Genomic DNA, 16,334 nt, shown 5'->3' on the forward strand with positions numbered 1-16,334 from the left:
TTTCTTCTACTTCTAGATAGATATTAGACTCTAGTTCTAGTGCTCATATATATACTTCAATGTAGGGTCTAATAGAAAGTAAGAGATTGAGGCAAGATGACATAATCCTTCGGATCGACAATGGAGTAAAAGTTACTGCAGAAGCTGTTGAAACCTATCCTCTTCGATTACTATCAGACTTTAGATTAGATTTAAAAGACTATTATTTTGTTCTTATAATGAGCCAAAATTTAATTTTGATTTCTATACTAGCACAGGATGAATTTATTTTTAAATTTAATAAAGATTTTTATTTTATTTATTTGTAAAATAAATTGATTACATTTGATCTTTTGATTGACAATCTTTATCACTTGCATATTGATGCTAATGTGAATCTAAATGAGCAAGTAGTGAGTACCGTAGGCCAAAAGAGATCCAGAGATGAGTTTAACCATAAGTATTTATGGTACCATAGACTTGGCCATATTAGAGAGGATAAGATAAACAGACTAAAAATGGATGGGATCCTTGACTTGGTTAAATTTGAGTTAATTTTGGCCTGTGAATCATGCCTTCAAAAAAAATAGCTAGGTTATCCTTTGTGGCATAAGGAGAAAGGATCACTGAGTTACTAGCCCTGATACACACCGACGTATGTGACCCATTTGATATGCAGACCAGAGATAATTATAGCTACTTCATTATCTTTACTGATGATCTATTATGGTACAAATATGTATTTCTCATAAAATATAAGTCTGAAATCTTTGAAAGGTTCAGAGAATTCAGACATGAGGTAGAGAAACAAATAGGTAAATCCATCAAAATCTTTCGATCTGATCGAGGAGAAAATATTTAAGTACTGAATTTCGAAAATATCTTAAGGAGAATGACATAATCTCTCAATGGACTCTTTCTGACACACCTCAACTTGATGGAATATCCGAAAGAAGAAATAGGACCTTATTAGATATAATCCGATCCATGATGAGCTTCACTAATTTATTCATATTTCTTTGGGGATATGCCTTACTCACCACGATGCATATTTTAAATAAGATTTCTTCTAAATCTGTTCCTACCACACCATATGAGATATAGCATAGTAAGAAGTCGAGTTTGAGTTACGTTAAGACTTGAAGATATCCAACCTATGTCAAGAGACAGAAAGTTGACAAGTTAGAGGATAAATCTATTATAGCTCAGTTTATAAGGTATCCCAAGAAATTCATTGGATACTACTTTTACTTTCTACATGATTATAATGTGATTGTAAGTCGCAATGCTACGTTCCTAGAAGAATAGTTTACCCAGAACGATGGTAGTGGGAGGTTAGTTGAGCTTGATGAAAATATCTCTGAAAAGCAACGAGCTATAGATCCTCAGAAATCTATACATGATGAGTCAGTAATTAATGTTCCACCTCCACCTCGTAGATCAGGTAGAATCTCCCATCCTCCTGAAAGATATATGGATATGCTAAAAGAAGATGTAGAGGAAGCATTCCTTGTAGGAGATAGGGGTCATGGTGATGATCTAATACTTTTAATAAGGTGATTTTTGATATCTATTCTGAGAAATGGTTAGATGCAATGAAGTCAAAAATTGACTCAATATACTCGAACCAGGTATGGATCTTAGTGGATCCATCCGAGAGAATTATTTTCATTAGGTGTAAATAGATCTACAAAAGAAAAATAAATATCGATGATAAGGTAGAGACCTATAAGATAAGATAGTGGTGAAGGATTATAGTCAGCACGAAAGTATTGACTATCATGATACCTTTTCACTTGCAGCCATGCTGAAATTCATCCGTATATTGCTTGCTATTGCAACTCACTATAATTATGAAATCTGACAAATAGATGTGAAAATTACTTTTCTGAATAGATATCTTGAAGAAGATATCTATATAGAACGGCCTCTAAGTTTCACATCCAGTGATAGTGATCACCGAATCTGTAAGTTGCAAAGTTCCATCTATGGACCAAAGTAGGCTTCTCGAAGCTGGAATCTTCATTTTGATAATACGATCAAATCATTTAATTTCATTAAAAATAAAGAAGAACCTTGTGTTTATAAAAAGGTCAGTGAGAGCGCGCTTGTCTTCTTCGTACTGTACATGGATGATATCCTCCTCATTAGGAATATATTTTCATACTAACCTTGACCAAAGTTTGGTTGTCTCAAAAATTCTTTATGAAAGATCTAGGAGAAGCATCCTATATCCTTAGGATAAAGATCTATAGAGATAAATTTAGAAGGATGCTTGATCTGTCACAAAAACTGTATATAGAGAAAGTGCTGAAGCGGTTCAACATAGAAAACTTCAAAAAAAATTTGCTATCCCTTAGGTATGGTATTCGACTCTTCAAGATGATGTATCCAACCATTTTTAAAGAGATCAAGCATATGAGTAGGATCCCTTACGCTTCGGTGATAGGGAGTCTGATGTACATCATGCTATGTACTGGACCTGATATTGTCCTTGCTGTGAGTGTCACAAGTAGGTATCAGTTAAATCCAGATGAAGAGCACTAGATAGCTATGAAAAACATTCTTAAGTACTTACGAAGGGCTAAGGATTTATTCTTGATCTTTGAAGCAGCACTTGAATTACAGATTGAGGGTTATACAGATTCAGACTTCATGTCAGATTTTGATGATAGAAAGTCTACATCAGAATATGTGTTCGTTTACAATGGTGATGTATTTAGCTAAAAGTATTTCAAGCAGAGCATCATCACAGATTCGACCACAAAGACTGAATATGTCATCGCTTCAGATACTACAAAAGAAGACTTCTGGTTCAAAAAGTTTACTACAAAATTTGATGCAATGACATCGAATGCCATATCACTATATTGCGATAACGATGGAGCCATAGTACTTGCTAAGGAGTTTCGATCTTATCAAAAATTAAAATACATTGAATGGCAGTTTCATATCATACATGGCTATCTCGAAAAGTAATATGTCAAGATACGAAGAGTAGACTCTATGGATAACGTGGTAGATCCACTGACAAAATAATTGAGCTAACCCAAAATGGAAGCTTACCTTGAGAAGATAGGGCTTAGATTAATAGCCAACTGATTTTAGTCTAAGTAAGAGATTGTTAGATGTATGTCCTAGAAGCCAATTATTGGCTGACACATTATTCATTCTATGACATAAATTTATACTTTAAACTATTAATTTAATTAAAAAAAGATAAGTTTTTTTTTATTCAAGTAATATGTGTCCTTGAATCATCCTTGAAATTAATATTACGATATATATTCTCAAGTGTTGAGAATTAGAGACATGTATAATCGATTCCTAAATTACTTCTAGTCATAAGATAGTCATGGAGACGGTGATCCATTCAGATGGACCGACGTATGATTTACTTTCTTCAAGATAGATGAGTCTCTAGTCTATGGTATAAAAATACTGAGCGATAAGTACGGATAGTTGTTAGAGAATAACTAGTACTGAGCATGACCATACGAGAGATCATATGGATTTCTATCTAATCATCAGTGATCATCTCGATGCTGTAGTTATGTGACTGGTTCTTTGACCTACGGTGTTACAGTTGCTCATAGTAAGACTACTGTAGTTTGACTACACATAAATATTAACTCAATCATGAGTTTTTGTAGTAGATGTTGGTTTTAGTTGATCGAGCTATGCAAGCAATATGTGCATCTAGATAGGATCTATCGACCTTGATAGAGAGTAGTCTTATAATATTTGAGAAGCTGAGTCTACAAGTCTATGATCATAGCAGTGTGATTGATGAAAAAAAGTTTCTATTTGGAATCACTATTAATTTTGAACTAATTAAATCTATCATATGACTGATGATGAGGTTTGACGATTTATCCATGACCTACCATCTAGTCGAAACTCACGATAAAAAGACTATATCATATATTAACTACACCTAGAGATTGTATTTTGATTCTACTAAATTGTCATTATATATTGCTAGATGTCACTGATAGATTGTGAGAGCTCAATAAGATTGTTCTGGATAATATCCTTGTTGAGTTAGAATGAAATTGTTCCGACCCACTGAAAGAGATTTTAATGATACCTATGACAAAGATCATGGTATGTCTTACTATCAAATAAAATTAAATCTATGGGGTCATATATAAAGGGAGAAGATTTTGATTAGTTATAATTGGGCTTATAAAACATCAATTTATATAGATTTAAAGAAATCCTATTGGGTCATGTTAACCTTACTAGCACCTAGATGAATCCAAATTTCTCTTATAGTTGGTTTGCTTATGTGATAAGTTTTTAGCCAATTCCTATACTTGATTTAAATCTAATTGAATTTGATTCAATGGCCTCCAATGATTGGATGCTTAATTTATGGCTTGGATTAAATCAAGAAAGAGTTTCTTGATTTTATTCATCTTGATTTGATTAAGAATCCTTGAAGTGAATTTATGAAATCATGTAGACTCATTTGATAATCTTTAATTGAGTCCCATATGATGGGACGTCTAGCATTGGGTGTGGGCATGGATGAATTATGGGTGGTGCCTCATTTACTTGGTCCAAATATATTATGACTAGGACTTCTAATATGATTAGAAGGAGTGATCCTAATTTAATTAGGATACTCATTAGATGTCTATTTAAAGGATCCTAACCTTACTTCTTTCATAATCTCATGATCCCCCATCCTTACCACCACCTATTACTGTGCCCATACCTCCTCTCCTCTTTTCTCTCTCTAGCCCATGCCCTCTCTCTCTAGGCATCCTCCTTGGAGCTAGAAGAGAGGTAGGCGGCATCCCTCCTTGGTGTCAAAGGGTTGGCATCAAGTTGTTGGTGGTTTTATCCTCTTCCTCTCAAGTTGTTAGGAGTTAGTTACAACCACTTCTTATTTGTTATTCTTGATTAGTTGAGAAATCAAAAAAGATTCTTGACTTCTTCAAGAATCAAGAAAAAAAGATCAAAAAGGTTAAAGAGTTGATCCCTATCCAGGCTTGGTTCAAGCCTATTCAAGCCTTCAGTTCAAGCAAACAGGAGTCAAGAGGATCTATTCAAGGTCGGCTCTATGGATATCCGTAGAGACAGGATGCTTGTATTGCTGATTCAGAGCCTGATCAACCTCAGATCTAGGGATTGAATTGGATTCAATCCTAGTTACAGGTTTGAGGCAAAAAGAAAAGTGATTCAGATATATGAATTGATCACAGATTTTTCTTTATTCATCCTAAAATCAGTTTATGTTAATTTCAGTATATGAATTGGATCCATAGGTGCTTTCATATGATGAATACATGCTTAGATTAAAAGTATTTTAATCTAATTTTTTTACTATATTTTCTATTTAAAAAAATTTAAAATTCATATACACTAGCATCTGTAGAAAATCCAACATATCACTTGACCATATAGTACATATTAATAAAAAGCATATTATGAAAATAAGGAAGAAAGACAATAATATGCTTTTTTTATTTTAAATTACAAAACTAACGTCTCCATTAATAGAAGATGCCTTTGATTTTTAAGTTTATTATTTAAGATTAATATCAAAAGAAATGTGACAAAATAGAAAGTAGGTCTCATAATTTCTTCCCTAGTGTCCACTCTATATGATTTTTGTTCGAAACCAGCCCAAGGTGGTAGCCGATGAGTGCATTAGAAAAGTGTAAAAGAAAAAAGGCCAAAAGAAAGGAGGCCTAGGAAGCTAATTACATAACCTTAAAACCATGCCTACGCACTCAATGCGGGCAGCCAAATTCCTAGAGCTATCAACGGGTCAGGTCCAGGCCCGAGACCCACAGGTATTTACCCGATGGGTCCGAATCTGGTACTAGCATTGGACCCACTTATCCGAACCCGATTCTAGATCCGATAAACCATAACATAAACGGATAGGATCCGGATATTTAATATCTAGATCCGATAGATCCAGAATCTGATAATATAATATAATATAATATAATATATATTAAAAATATTTAATACCCTATCTCAAACCCTCTCTCTGTCTCTCAATCTCCCTCTCTCTGTCTCTCCGAGGACCCCGACGGTGCCTCTCCCTCCCCTCCTCTCCCTCTCCATCACGAGATCCGCTCGTCGGCGGTCGGACCCCGACACCAACGCCGACCCTCGACTCCCTCCTCCAGCTCCTCGCTTCCGATCTGCCCAAACTCGCCCCCTCGCCATCGGCAACGAGGTCATGGCCACCACCGACCGCAACCTCATTGCCCACCTCATCTCCGCCATGCGCTCCCTCTCCGCCGCCCTGGCCGAGGTCGATTTCTCCAAGATCCACATCTCCATCCCCCCTCTCTCGGCATCCTCTCTACCTCCAAGCCCCCATCCTCCAGCCACTTCTGTCGGGGCTACAATCACACCATCTTCGCTCCCATGCTCAATTTCCATCATGGGACCAAGACCCCCTTCATCATGAACACCCATGCTCGCCGACGGTTGGACTCCGGCACCAAGGCTGTGGATGGAGGAGATCCGAACTGCCTCTCCTCCATAAGATCCACACCCCCTCCCTCTGCCTCACATCATCTCCGCCACCATCCGGACTGCCTCTACCCCTCCACTGTCGCCTTCTGCAGCTCTGCCGCTCCGCGCCCCCTCCCTCTACCTCGCATCGTCTCCACCACCATCCGGACCACCTGTGATGAGGAGTTTTGGATCTCGAAATCAAATCTGGATATCCTAGATCCATTAAGATCTGGGTTTGATACTTCAAGGTTAGATCCGTCAGGTATTTGGATCCGGATCCGGTACCAGTAACTAAGATCGGATCCGAATCTGGATATCTAGATTTCGTTCCGAACCCGACCCATTGACAAGTCTACAAATTCTGAGCCAAATTTAATCCCACCCCTCTGTAGCTTCTCCTTCCAATCCATTGATTCTCTCCTCTTTCCTATTTAATACCTTGACAACAACACCAACCATACTACTGCAACCCCATCCTTTTAACTCTCAAAGAGAAGAAAAACAAAGGATATATTCCACACGGATTCTTTGCTGTGCACCGCACTGTACTGTACATAATGCACCCCGTCCATCATGCGATAGACAGTCATGCATAACCACGTGCAACGGACGTTCATCTACGCACGACCATCCATCGTGCGATAGACGGTGCACTATGCACCACATCGTGCGGTGTACAATAGAGAACCCGAGCCCGTGATACATTCCCATTGAAGAATCCACCTTCTAAAGAAGCTTTAGTAAAGAGGGTAAAAGAACAAAGCAGAAAGTGGGGACGAAACGATGCCATAGAAGTGCCAGCGAACTCTGGCTTCCAGATGTGTTTGGGGACCTTACAATTCTCGAGCAGCTGGTTGCCTCCGGTTCCTTCACTCAAATGCTTCCTCGTTCGTTAGCTCATTGCTCGATGCTTCTAGATCTCGCCCAATGGAGCAACTCTTTTTTATTGGTTCTATTGATCTTAACTTCACTTGGAATGTCACATCTTGCTTTTGTTGACCTTGCGACCAATCACTTCAAGGGTGCTCTGCTACCCGCCGGGAATTGAGAACTTTGAGCTCCGCCAAGAATGGCCTGTCAGATCAAGTCCCCGAGGAGTTCGGGAACCTTGGGTCACCCTTTTGCGCTCTAACAATAACTTTCGTAACAAATCTGAGACGTTGACCATTATCCAACGGTGCAAAATTTTTAAAAATATGATATCTAAAAAAATAATTTTAAAATAAAAAAATAATATATTTTAAAATATTTTATATTTGATTGGACATCTATTTTTTTAAAGAAGCTATATAAAATATCTCTTATATTCTTAATAAAGAAAAAAATCTTATAATATTGAATTTCACCATTTTTTTTATAATTTTTTATTATGAAAGACATTCAAGATATTATATTTTATTTTTTTTATTTTTTTTTTCTCCCTCTACATCTCCTCTACCTCCCTATGTCCGTAGCTTCTCCACACCCACCCCCCTCCCTAGGTGCCATCTGCGGCTCCTCCGCCTCCCCTTGCCCACAGCTCCTCTGCCCCCTGTAGCTCTCCCACTTCCTGTCGCCCATGGCTCCTCCACCCTCAATTCCCCTCTCACATACCCTTGGATCCTATCCTCACTTTCCCTCGGGTGCTCGCAACTCCTCCACCCTTATCCCCCATGCCCAAGGCTTCTCTACACCACACACCCCCTTCCCCTCCTCTCCTCTTACCCGTGGCTCTTTTGCTTGCAGTCCCCTACCCCTAACGCCCCCGAGGTCTGCGGCTTCTTCACACCACACACCTTCTTCCTCCTCCCTCCCCCCACCACTTGCGGCTCCTCCACTTTAGATGTTCAGATTTTTTGTAATAAAAAAATTAATTTAATATTAAAATAATTTTAATTTTTGAAATATTAATTGCACCAGCGATGCACATTAACATTTCAATCAATTGAAATTCAAAGGATCCAATCCGACAATCAAAAATAGATAAATAGTAAAAAGGTTAAAATATTTTTTATAATATTGCAAATTTTTTTGATATTTTATTCATAATTTTAAAAATATTTTTAAAAAAAAATATTTAATTTTTTTTTTCATGCGAAAGCCAAAAATTCATTCTTATATGAATTTTTTTTTTCATATAGTATGAAAAATTTATTCATATAGGAATATCATTTTTATTTTTTTAAAAATTCCGATCAAACACGAGGGTTCCTTTATTTTTTTATTGACCACACTTTTCTCCTTATTTTCATCACCCAAACGAGCCTTTAGTAGGGTAGAGAACTTGGTGTTCCTCATAAGTCAAATTCCCCGGTGGTTGCTGGACTAAGAAAGACACCATTCCCGTTTGTATTAGGCGGCTGGACAAGCTAATCTAATTGGATGTCTCAAACAACTCTCTTATTTGGGAGATTCCGAAAAGGGTGGCACAGCTAACAGATTAGTGAACAGGAGTTTACTCGGTATGCCTTTATACGTTAAGTACAACAAATGGAATCGGATATAAATTAAATATTAATATATCTATATTTATATTTATTTTATTTAATAAATATAAATATAAATATTACTTGGATGCAAATATTTCTATCCTTCTTTTAGACAGATACAAATCAGATGTCAAGTATATGAATATAAATCCGAATATAAACCAAATAATTAAATTTTTATGATCATAATATTAAAAATATTATTAAATAAATGATATAAATCAAATTATAACATTTAATGTGATCATTTTTTTACTCAAAATTTTAAATACCATAAAATATTAAATAATATTATAAATAAAATCTAATATCCGAATGCAAATTAAATAGTTAACTATTCGTATCCATATCAAAAAAAAAAAAATTTTTTTGTCAAATATGAATATAAATATAAATATTAATCAAATGCTTCAATTCCTACCTATATTCAAATATATTTAAATATAAAGATAAATTCAGACGTTTATTATCCAATCCAATTTCATTCCTTCCACCCCTACCACTCGTACAATCAACTTTCAAGGTTCCACCGGGACGATTTTTCTCCTTTGTTTGGGCGGTTGAATGCACTCCATGTCTTGGATTTCAGCAATAACAACATCCGCGGAAGCATTGCTGACACCCTTTTGACAATGAACCATCTAACAAAAACACGTCTTCAGTATGATAGTTAAATGAAAGCTAATAAAAAGTGAAAAACCAAATGCCAACCAAGAACCACATAAGAACAAAATGGATACCAAGGATGCATCATGATCCTGGAAATCCATCATAGAAGTTCAACCAGATAATATGAAAGCAATAACACACATTTTAGTTCTCTATTTAACCAAAAAAAGACATAAAAACAACACCCAGTCATCACTCAGAAGACCTAAGGTAATAATAAAAGGGTGTTCATCTGTCAACATTATTTTGAACTGGAATCAAGAAGGAAGCACAAACAACTAATACTCTTGTTCATCATCATCAAATTCTCTAGCCATCTGCAACTCAAGAAATGGCATTAGCCACCACCACCAGACCCATATTTCTTTCCAAAGACAAGCACCTGCAGCTTGTCATAACCTGCCAGAACACCAGCACCAGCCACAGCACGGAGGATATTTGCACCAGCACCCTTGAACAGGGATTTAGCTCCCTCATTTTTCAGGATCTGTGAGAATGCATCTAATGAACTACGGTACTTGACAGCCTCGCCAGACGTCATCATCATCCTTCTGCGAACAGTGTCAATGGGGTAGGAGGCAAGACCTGCGCCAATAGTGATTCCCCATCCAAGCAAGAAACTGGCAAGGAAATTATCCTGCAACAAAATCACAAAGTCCAACAAATAAGAGGGAATGGCATTGCTGCAGTCGTGCAAATAGATGCACATGCAGATAGGGGAACCTAATGCTCAGAAGATGTGCATAAGGAAGCAACCCATAATATGCTGGCCAAAACCAAAAAAAAAAAAAGAAGGATAAACCTATAGATGTCCAAGTCCAGCTTCAAATTACAGGCCAGGATACCCGGACGTTGGTATGCCCAACCTGCAAATGGCTGGATCCAACTTAATGTGACAAGATTCCTAACGCCATGCTTTTTGCTAATCAAAGTGAAGATTCCCACCATGAAAGAAATAAAAGGGAAAAAAGGATTAGTTTGGCCCACACAGAAACCTGATTATGTTCCACATTTTGGTTTAGTTGAGGTGAAAAACCCAGACCTGACTTTGTAAAATCTGACCATGTTGACCCAACTAACACAGCCTTGTGAAGCACAACCTAATTGTTTAATATATTGCCCCTAAATACCATACATTAGGGGAATACATCAATCGGTCATCAGATCCAAGTGGACTAGACCAGATCTGACCCATGTGCCACAACTCCCCAAACCAAATATAATAAAATGAAATGAAATGAAATGAAAAACCAAGCTTCAGAATAGACTCTAAACAAAGTGCTTTGTCATTAGACTCCAAACTAAGTGCTTTGTCATTAGAATGAATAGATAGATAGATAGATTTAAAAATGAATAAAGAATACTACAAGGGAAGTTCCGTTAAACTATTATTGTAGAATCTTCAGGACATGGGTATTTTGGTAGCATGAGTATATAATGAATCGATCTAAAACCAAGCATTTTAACTATGTGCAAGCACAAAAAGCATGTACAAATCAAAAGACATGTTCAACTTTACATCCTTAGCTTTGAGCTAAAGCACCTGCTGGATGACATTAGCTCTTTCTTTAGCTTTGCTGAAGCAAGCATTTTATATTGATACTAATATCATCTTTAAAACTAAAGGGTGAATGGTGGTTTTGAATATTTAGAGATTCTGTATAGAGAATAATTCACTAGAACATACTTTCTGTACTTTTAATTAGCAGGCTAGTGGGTGTTAAGAATAAATAGTGCAAGGCATATGTGCTCATATACATATGCTTCAATGCATCCTTTCTTTTACTAACCTGCAAGGCACCAACCAGCACCACTGGTTTTAAGGAATCATACATTCCGAAGTAAAGCCCGCGATAAACAATGATACCAACACATGAGATGTTGAAGCCCCGATAGAGCCCCGCAACACCATCAGTTTTTATAGTTTTCCTGTAAACATCAATCAGACCATTGAACTGCCTTTCACCTCCCTTCTTTGCTGCCTTGGCATCATTGGCCAGACGTGTCCTGGCATAATCCAGCGAATACACAAAGACAAGAGATGAAGCACCAGCTGCACCTCCGGATGCCAAGTTACCAGCGAACCATTTCCAATACCCATCTTTATCTTTCTTAAAGTTAAACATACGCTTAAAGTAATCCTTGAAAGCAAAGTTCAGGGCCTGGCATGTAATATAAGTCAATTAGTCAATAATTGAAGAGGACAAATAACAACTGCAAAAATACAGTGGAAGAAAAGAAGCTAGACCTGTGTAGGAAAATAACGAATAACATTTGCAGTATTTCCTCGCCACAATGAGAGCATGCCCTCATTTTTTATGGTTCGGCCAAAACAGTCTCCGATCCCCTTGTAGGGTTCAGAGAGCCTGCCAGCTTTAATCATCTCATCCTGGTTCTGAATTAAGAGCTTCACCCGCTCAATTGGAGCAGCTGCTGTTTTCGAGACAGCAGCAGAAACTCCTCCCATAAGAAAATCTATAAGAAATCCTGAAATACCCTTCTCCTGGGGGGCACAAGCAGAGATGGGCGATGGATGTGAGAGAGATGAGAAACCAAGTGATCCATTGTTGCTGTGGTACAATTTCAGCAAGGGGCTCTTCAGGCCCCCATTGATGTAGGTGCCAGGAAGGTTGTGGATGTTGAAACTCCTGGCCTGCGAATAGGGAGACAGTCTAGAGAACAAGTATGATTGCCCATTTATCTTCTGTACTATAGATGGAGGACGTAGTTCGTCCGCCATTTTGGAACACCAATGAGCTGACCTACAAAAAATGGATGACAATCAAAATACAAAGGCTATAATACGAGGAATCTATATTAAAATTCACTAAATACAAGACTTGAAGAAAGCAAAATGTACTACAAACGCAAGCAAAAGTTATTCTCACATACAAAGAGAGATTGTTTGGCATAGCTACTGTCTTACTTTTTTCTTGTGATTGTCTTTACAGCTTATAAGCATCATGATTATAGACATTCATAGTTCCAAAATTCTTGATCTCACTTGGTCAACAGAGAAGATCTCAAAAATCTAACTATTACATTGCCACGAGTGATTGCTTTTAAATATCGGATTACCATTTTCTTATGATTGTCTCTACTGCTTAAAATGATCACAAAGTTTTAAAAAAAGTCAGTGTTCCAAAGCTCTAGATACCACCTAGGGCCTTTCTGCATGCTTTACATGCACTATTTGCAGATAACTTACCGTTGACAGGAAGTGACAAGGCTGGAAGAGTAGCAGGGAGAGAAAACAATCGTTTCATGATACGCCACTGTCTCGCAATCTAGAAATCAGTGTTACATATTCCTCCTCAGAGGTGATTTATCTTAGCCCTATAATTTAGGGATTAGATAATCTCCACCTACACAAAAAATGCAGCCTCCTCCTCTCCCACCCCCTCTCCGCCCTTCCATCATTCTAATTTTGCTGTAAGATGGCAAGCTATCCAGGGATGATGGACGCAAAGCATCCAAACAGGTCCTTGCTGAACAGGGAAAATCCCAAACATCTATTGGGCAGGCCAACAGAGGTTGAATGGGGGGAAAAAAATGCTACCAATATTTCAATGCTAGATGATGCTAAAAGCATACATTGAACTGTATTAATGATTCATATTGATGATTGCTACAAGAAGCATGCTTCTTCAATACTTTACAGACTTGACAATCAGGACAAGCTACTCGCTCAACATCATCTTATATGTTGTTTTACAGGATGTATGCAAAAAGATGGAGGCTGTAAATTCCAACCATGTTGTGAAACCCATGAACTTCTGTCCAAACTCACACATGCAGCAACTCTTAGATTAATGTAGATTCTAGTTGATATGATCAGTAGACAACAGCATATTTGATATCAAGACCTGCTACAGTAAGCACATAATGCTGACATTATTTACTTTTAGGAATCACGCTAGTTTCCGTCTTCCAATCTAATGACAAGATTGCATGATTTTGAAACCATCATGCACATCTTATAGACAACACTTTTATCCCATGTTGGTGTTGTTCAGTTCATAGATATATCCTTAGCCAATAACGTAGTCCTTACATAGGTCTGGAAAGTATATGGAAGATCCAAGGATTGCTAGAATGATCATGACTTCCTCTTGTCCAAATTCTGGTTTCACATCCAATAATGTTAACTGGTTGTTCTCCTAAATCCCTAATTGAGAAGCATGAACATTCCTTGGTTCTTGATAATACAAGAAACTATCACCTATCCCTGTAGCAAATAAAAGCCTTGCTAGGGGTATCAATGGATCCAGTTCAGGCCAGATCAAGATAAAAGCATTACACAAAAACTTGTCCCACACTCTACCTCACCAAAGGTTGGGTTGAATCTTTGACCCAAACACACCCATGGTCGGCTCTCTTGACCCGACCCGACCCACCTAACCCGCATGCATTTGGTTCTCATGGTGGTAAAAGACGTAGTGCATGGGTTAGTTGTCATGGTGAAAGAAGAAAAAAAGGAAGCATATAGTGGGTTTCGTGGAGGTAGAATTAGAATAGAAAGGATGTGTGGGCTTGTTGACTTTGATATATATAGGTGTGCGATATTGAGATGTGGGTGGGCAATATTGAGGAGTTCAAGAGAGTATCTTGGGATCGTTACATATTCTTCAAAAACCCATCAAGCATTTGTTGATTTTGATATAGCCATTAACTTGTATCAAAAGACAGTTTTATTCTTCATATATTAATCTAACTCAACTGTCCCAATTCTAAAAGGCCACCCCCATGACACAAGTTGGATCAAGATTCCACCCCGAAGCCAACCAGAATTTTATCCATGTCAATATTTCTAACCTGTATTCATCCTCGATAAAAATTTTAACTGACTTTTACTTAGAAAATTGTGTTTGACTTCTTACTTTTCATTGAAATGGTTATTGCTCTTTAGGATAAAGGCAATAAGATTTCCATATTGTTTGCTTACTTTTCCATATTTCTTCCCCCGGATGAATTTGTCAAATTGATCCTAAATAACAATGGATAGCAAAAAAGGATTGTTAGCGATGATTGTAGTTGAGATCCCAAAGAATTTAAGTTAGGAGAGACGAACTAAAAGCTTCAAAAGTCCAATAAATACCTATAACACAAAGAGAAACAATTATATGTGAAATAAGATCAAGCATATTGCATTACCACTCCGATGGCATAAATGTCTTATGTCCTACATCAAGACTCATGGTGGACAACCTAAGTCAATGACCCAGTGTTTATCAGATTCCCACATCTTACAGAGCATACAAAGACCAAATTTAAATAGTTTGGGTACTTTGCCACCGTAGATCAATGCAAGTCTCACCACCTGTTGCTGAAAACTGTTCATCTAACAAGTTTTTTCCATAGACACTTGAGCCGCTAAGATCCTGATGACCGGGGTGGACTACAGAAAAAATAACTAAGTCGCATCCCGTGTTCCCATCCCCCCCCCCCTCCAACCACACACACGCAAAGAAATCTAAACGGAGATTAAAATCCAAAAGTAATCAAGCTCAAACATATTAATTCTACAAATCTCCACCGACACTCAAGTATCAACGTATCAATAGCATCATAGTCAGCCATCTAACAAGTGCAACAAGATCTCAGAAGAAATAAGCAAGAACCAACCAAAAAATAATTAAAAGAGAAGTCACGCCGTTAATAAATGAAGCAACTCCTTGGAATAACATTCCCAAAGCAAAACAATCTAAGAAATGAGTGAATCACACAAGCAGAGGCCAGATCCTCTAAAATCGGAAGTTTCTTTGGAGCAAAACCCAATAGAAATCGAGTATTGAAAGATCAAACCCTTACAGACGCTGATTCAAAACCAAAGAAGCTCCGATCTAAGGCGGAAACGCGAAATATGCGCAAAAAGGAAGAAGAGAAGGGAAGTGCGAGCTCACCTGGAGAAGGCCGAGGAGGGGCGCAGCCTCCCCCTCTCTATCTCTTTGACTGGCAAGAAAAGATTGGGAACGGCGAGCCCTTTTATAGGCAGAGCGAGCACCTTGGGACATAACCCTACTTGCTCTCCCTCTTTATTGCACGCCGCAGGGAATGTTAAATAACCACTTTGCCCTCACATCTTGGAGGACCGTTTTATTTTTATTTTTTTAATTTCTCAAAGGCTTTTCCATGGTTTCGATAACTTTATTTTTTTTTTTTTGGTAAAATTAGGAGCTGTTAGCTGCATTTATGGTAGAATAGTCACACTTACAAAAATCCAGATGTACAAGAGTCTGCCCAAAATAAGCAAAACAGCAGTGACTTTGCATGGTAGAGCCATAGATTTCACAGCATAAATGCAAATAACATAACAAAAGTAATTGGCAGAAACACCTAGCCTAACATAAAAGGAGAATATTGGGACAGCTGTGTAACATCCTCATAGAAAATAAAATCTGCAAGAGATGGTATAGCCAGACCACATGCAGAAATCCAAAACTCTTACGATAGAATAACCATAGCTTTCCAAATCCTGGCGAAACCGATGCCCGAGTAGCCGGTATAGAAGCAGTGCCTCACAGAGCATCATGACCAGAGCAAACTGATACAAAAGCTTGTAATGGATGTACCAGTGAAGCACAGGAAAGTGATGGCTCATACATGAGATCAACGCAGACATAACTGCAATTGTATAATCCTTATCTGGCAAGAACTTCAGATGATTAACCAAGCATCACACATCCCTTAAATATTAGCAGTGAAGATTGAAAGTAAATAGATTTAGAG

General features: G+C 37.7%; 1 protein-coding gene across 2 annotated transcripts; it reads right to left on the reverse strand.

Moving 5' to 3' along the window:
- Positions 1-9,660: 9,660 nt before the first annotated feature.
- On the reverse strand, positions 9,661-15,655 carry LOC105061571 (ADP,ATP carrier protein 1, mitochondrial). Of its 2 annotated transcripts, none has more exons than XM_010945665.4 (4): positions 15,509-15,655; positions 11,854-12,367; positions 11,396-11,767; positions 9,661-10,242 (listed from the first exon to the last, which is right to left on the reverse strand). In XM_010945665.4, the coding sequence occupies exons 2-4, from the start codon at positions 12,343-12,345 to the stop codon at positions 9,943-9,945; spliced, it is 1,164 nt and encodes a 387-aa protein (XP_010943967.1). In that variant the 5' UTR covers positions 12,346-12,367; positions 15,509-15,655; the 3' UTR covers positions 9,661-9,942. The 2 variants fall into 2 exon arrangements, with proteins under 2 accessions (XP_010943967.1, XP_010943968.1); XM_010945666.4 differs by having other exon boundaries at positions 11,854-12,362; positions 15,509-15,636.
- Positions 15,656-16,334: the final 679 nt, after the last annotated feature.

Source organism: Elaeis guineensis, chromosome 6 (genome assembly GCF_000442705.2).
Source record: "Elaeis guineensis isolate ETL-2024a chromosome 6, EG11, whole genome shotgun sequence".
Classification (NCBI taxonomy): Eukaryota; Viridiplantae; Streptophyta; class Magnoliopsida; order Arecales; family Arecaceae; genus Elaeis; species Elaeis guineensis.

What these genes read in the sequence shown, in the direction of transcription:
- LOC105061571 (XM_010945665.4), bottom strand. Translation starts at nt 12,345, where the DNA reads ATGGCGGACGAACTACGTCCTCCATCTATAGTACAGAAGATAAATGGG. An exon ending in TTCGTTATTTTCCTACACAG is followed by an intron (nt 11,768 to 11,853) that starts GTCTAGCTTCTT and finishes ATTACATGCCAG; the next exon opens with GCCCTGAACTTTGCTTTCAA. An exon ending in TGCTGGTTGGTGCCTTGCAG is followed by an intron (nt 10,243 to 11,395) that starts GTTAGTAAAAGA and finishes ATTTTGTTGCAG; the next exon opens with GATAATTTCCTTGCCAGTTT.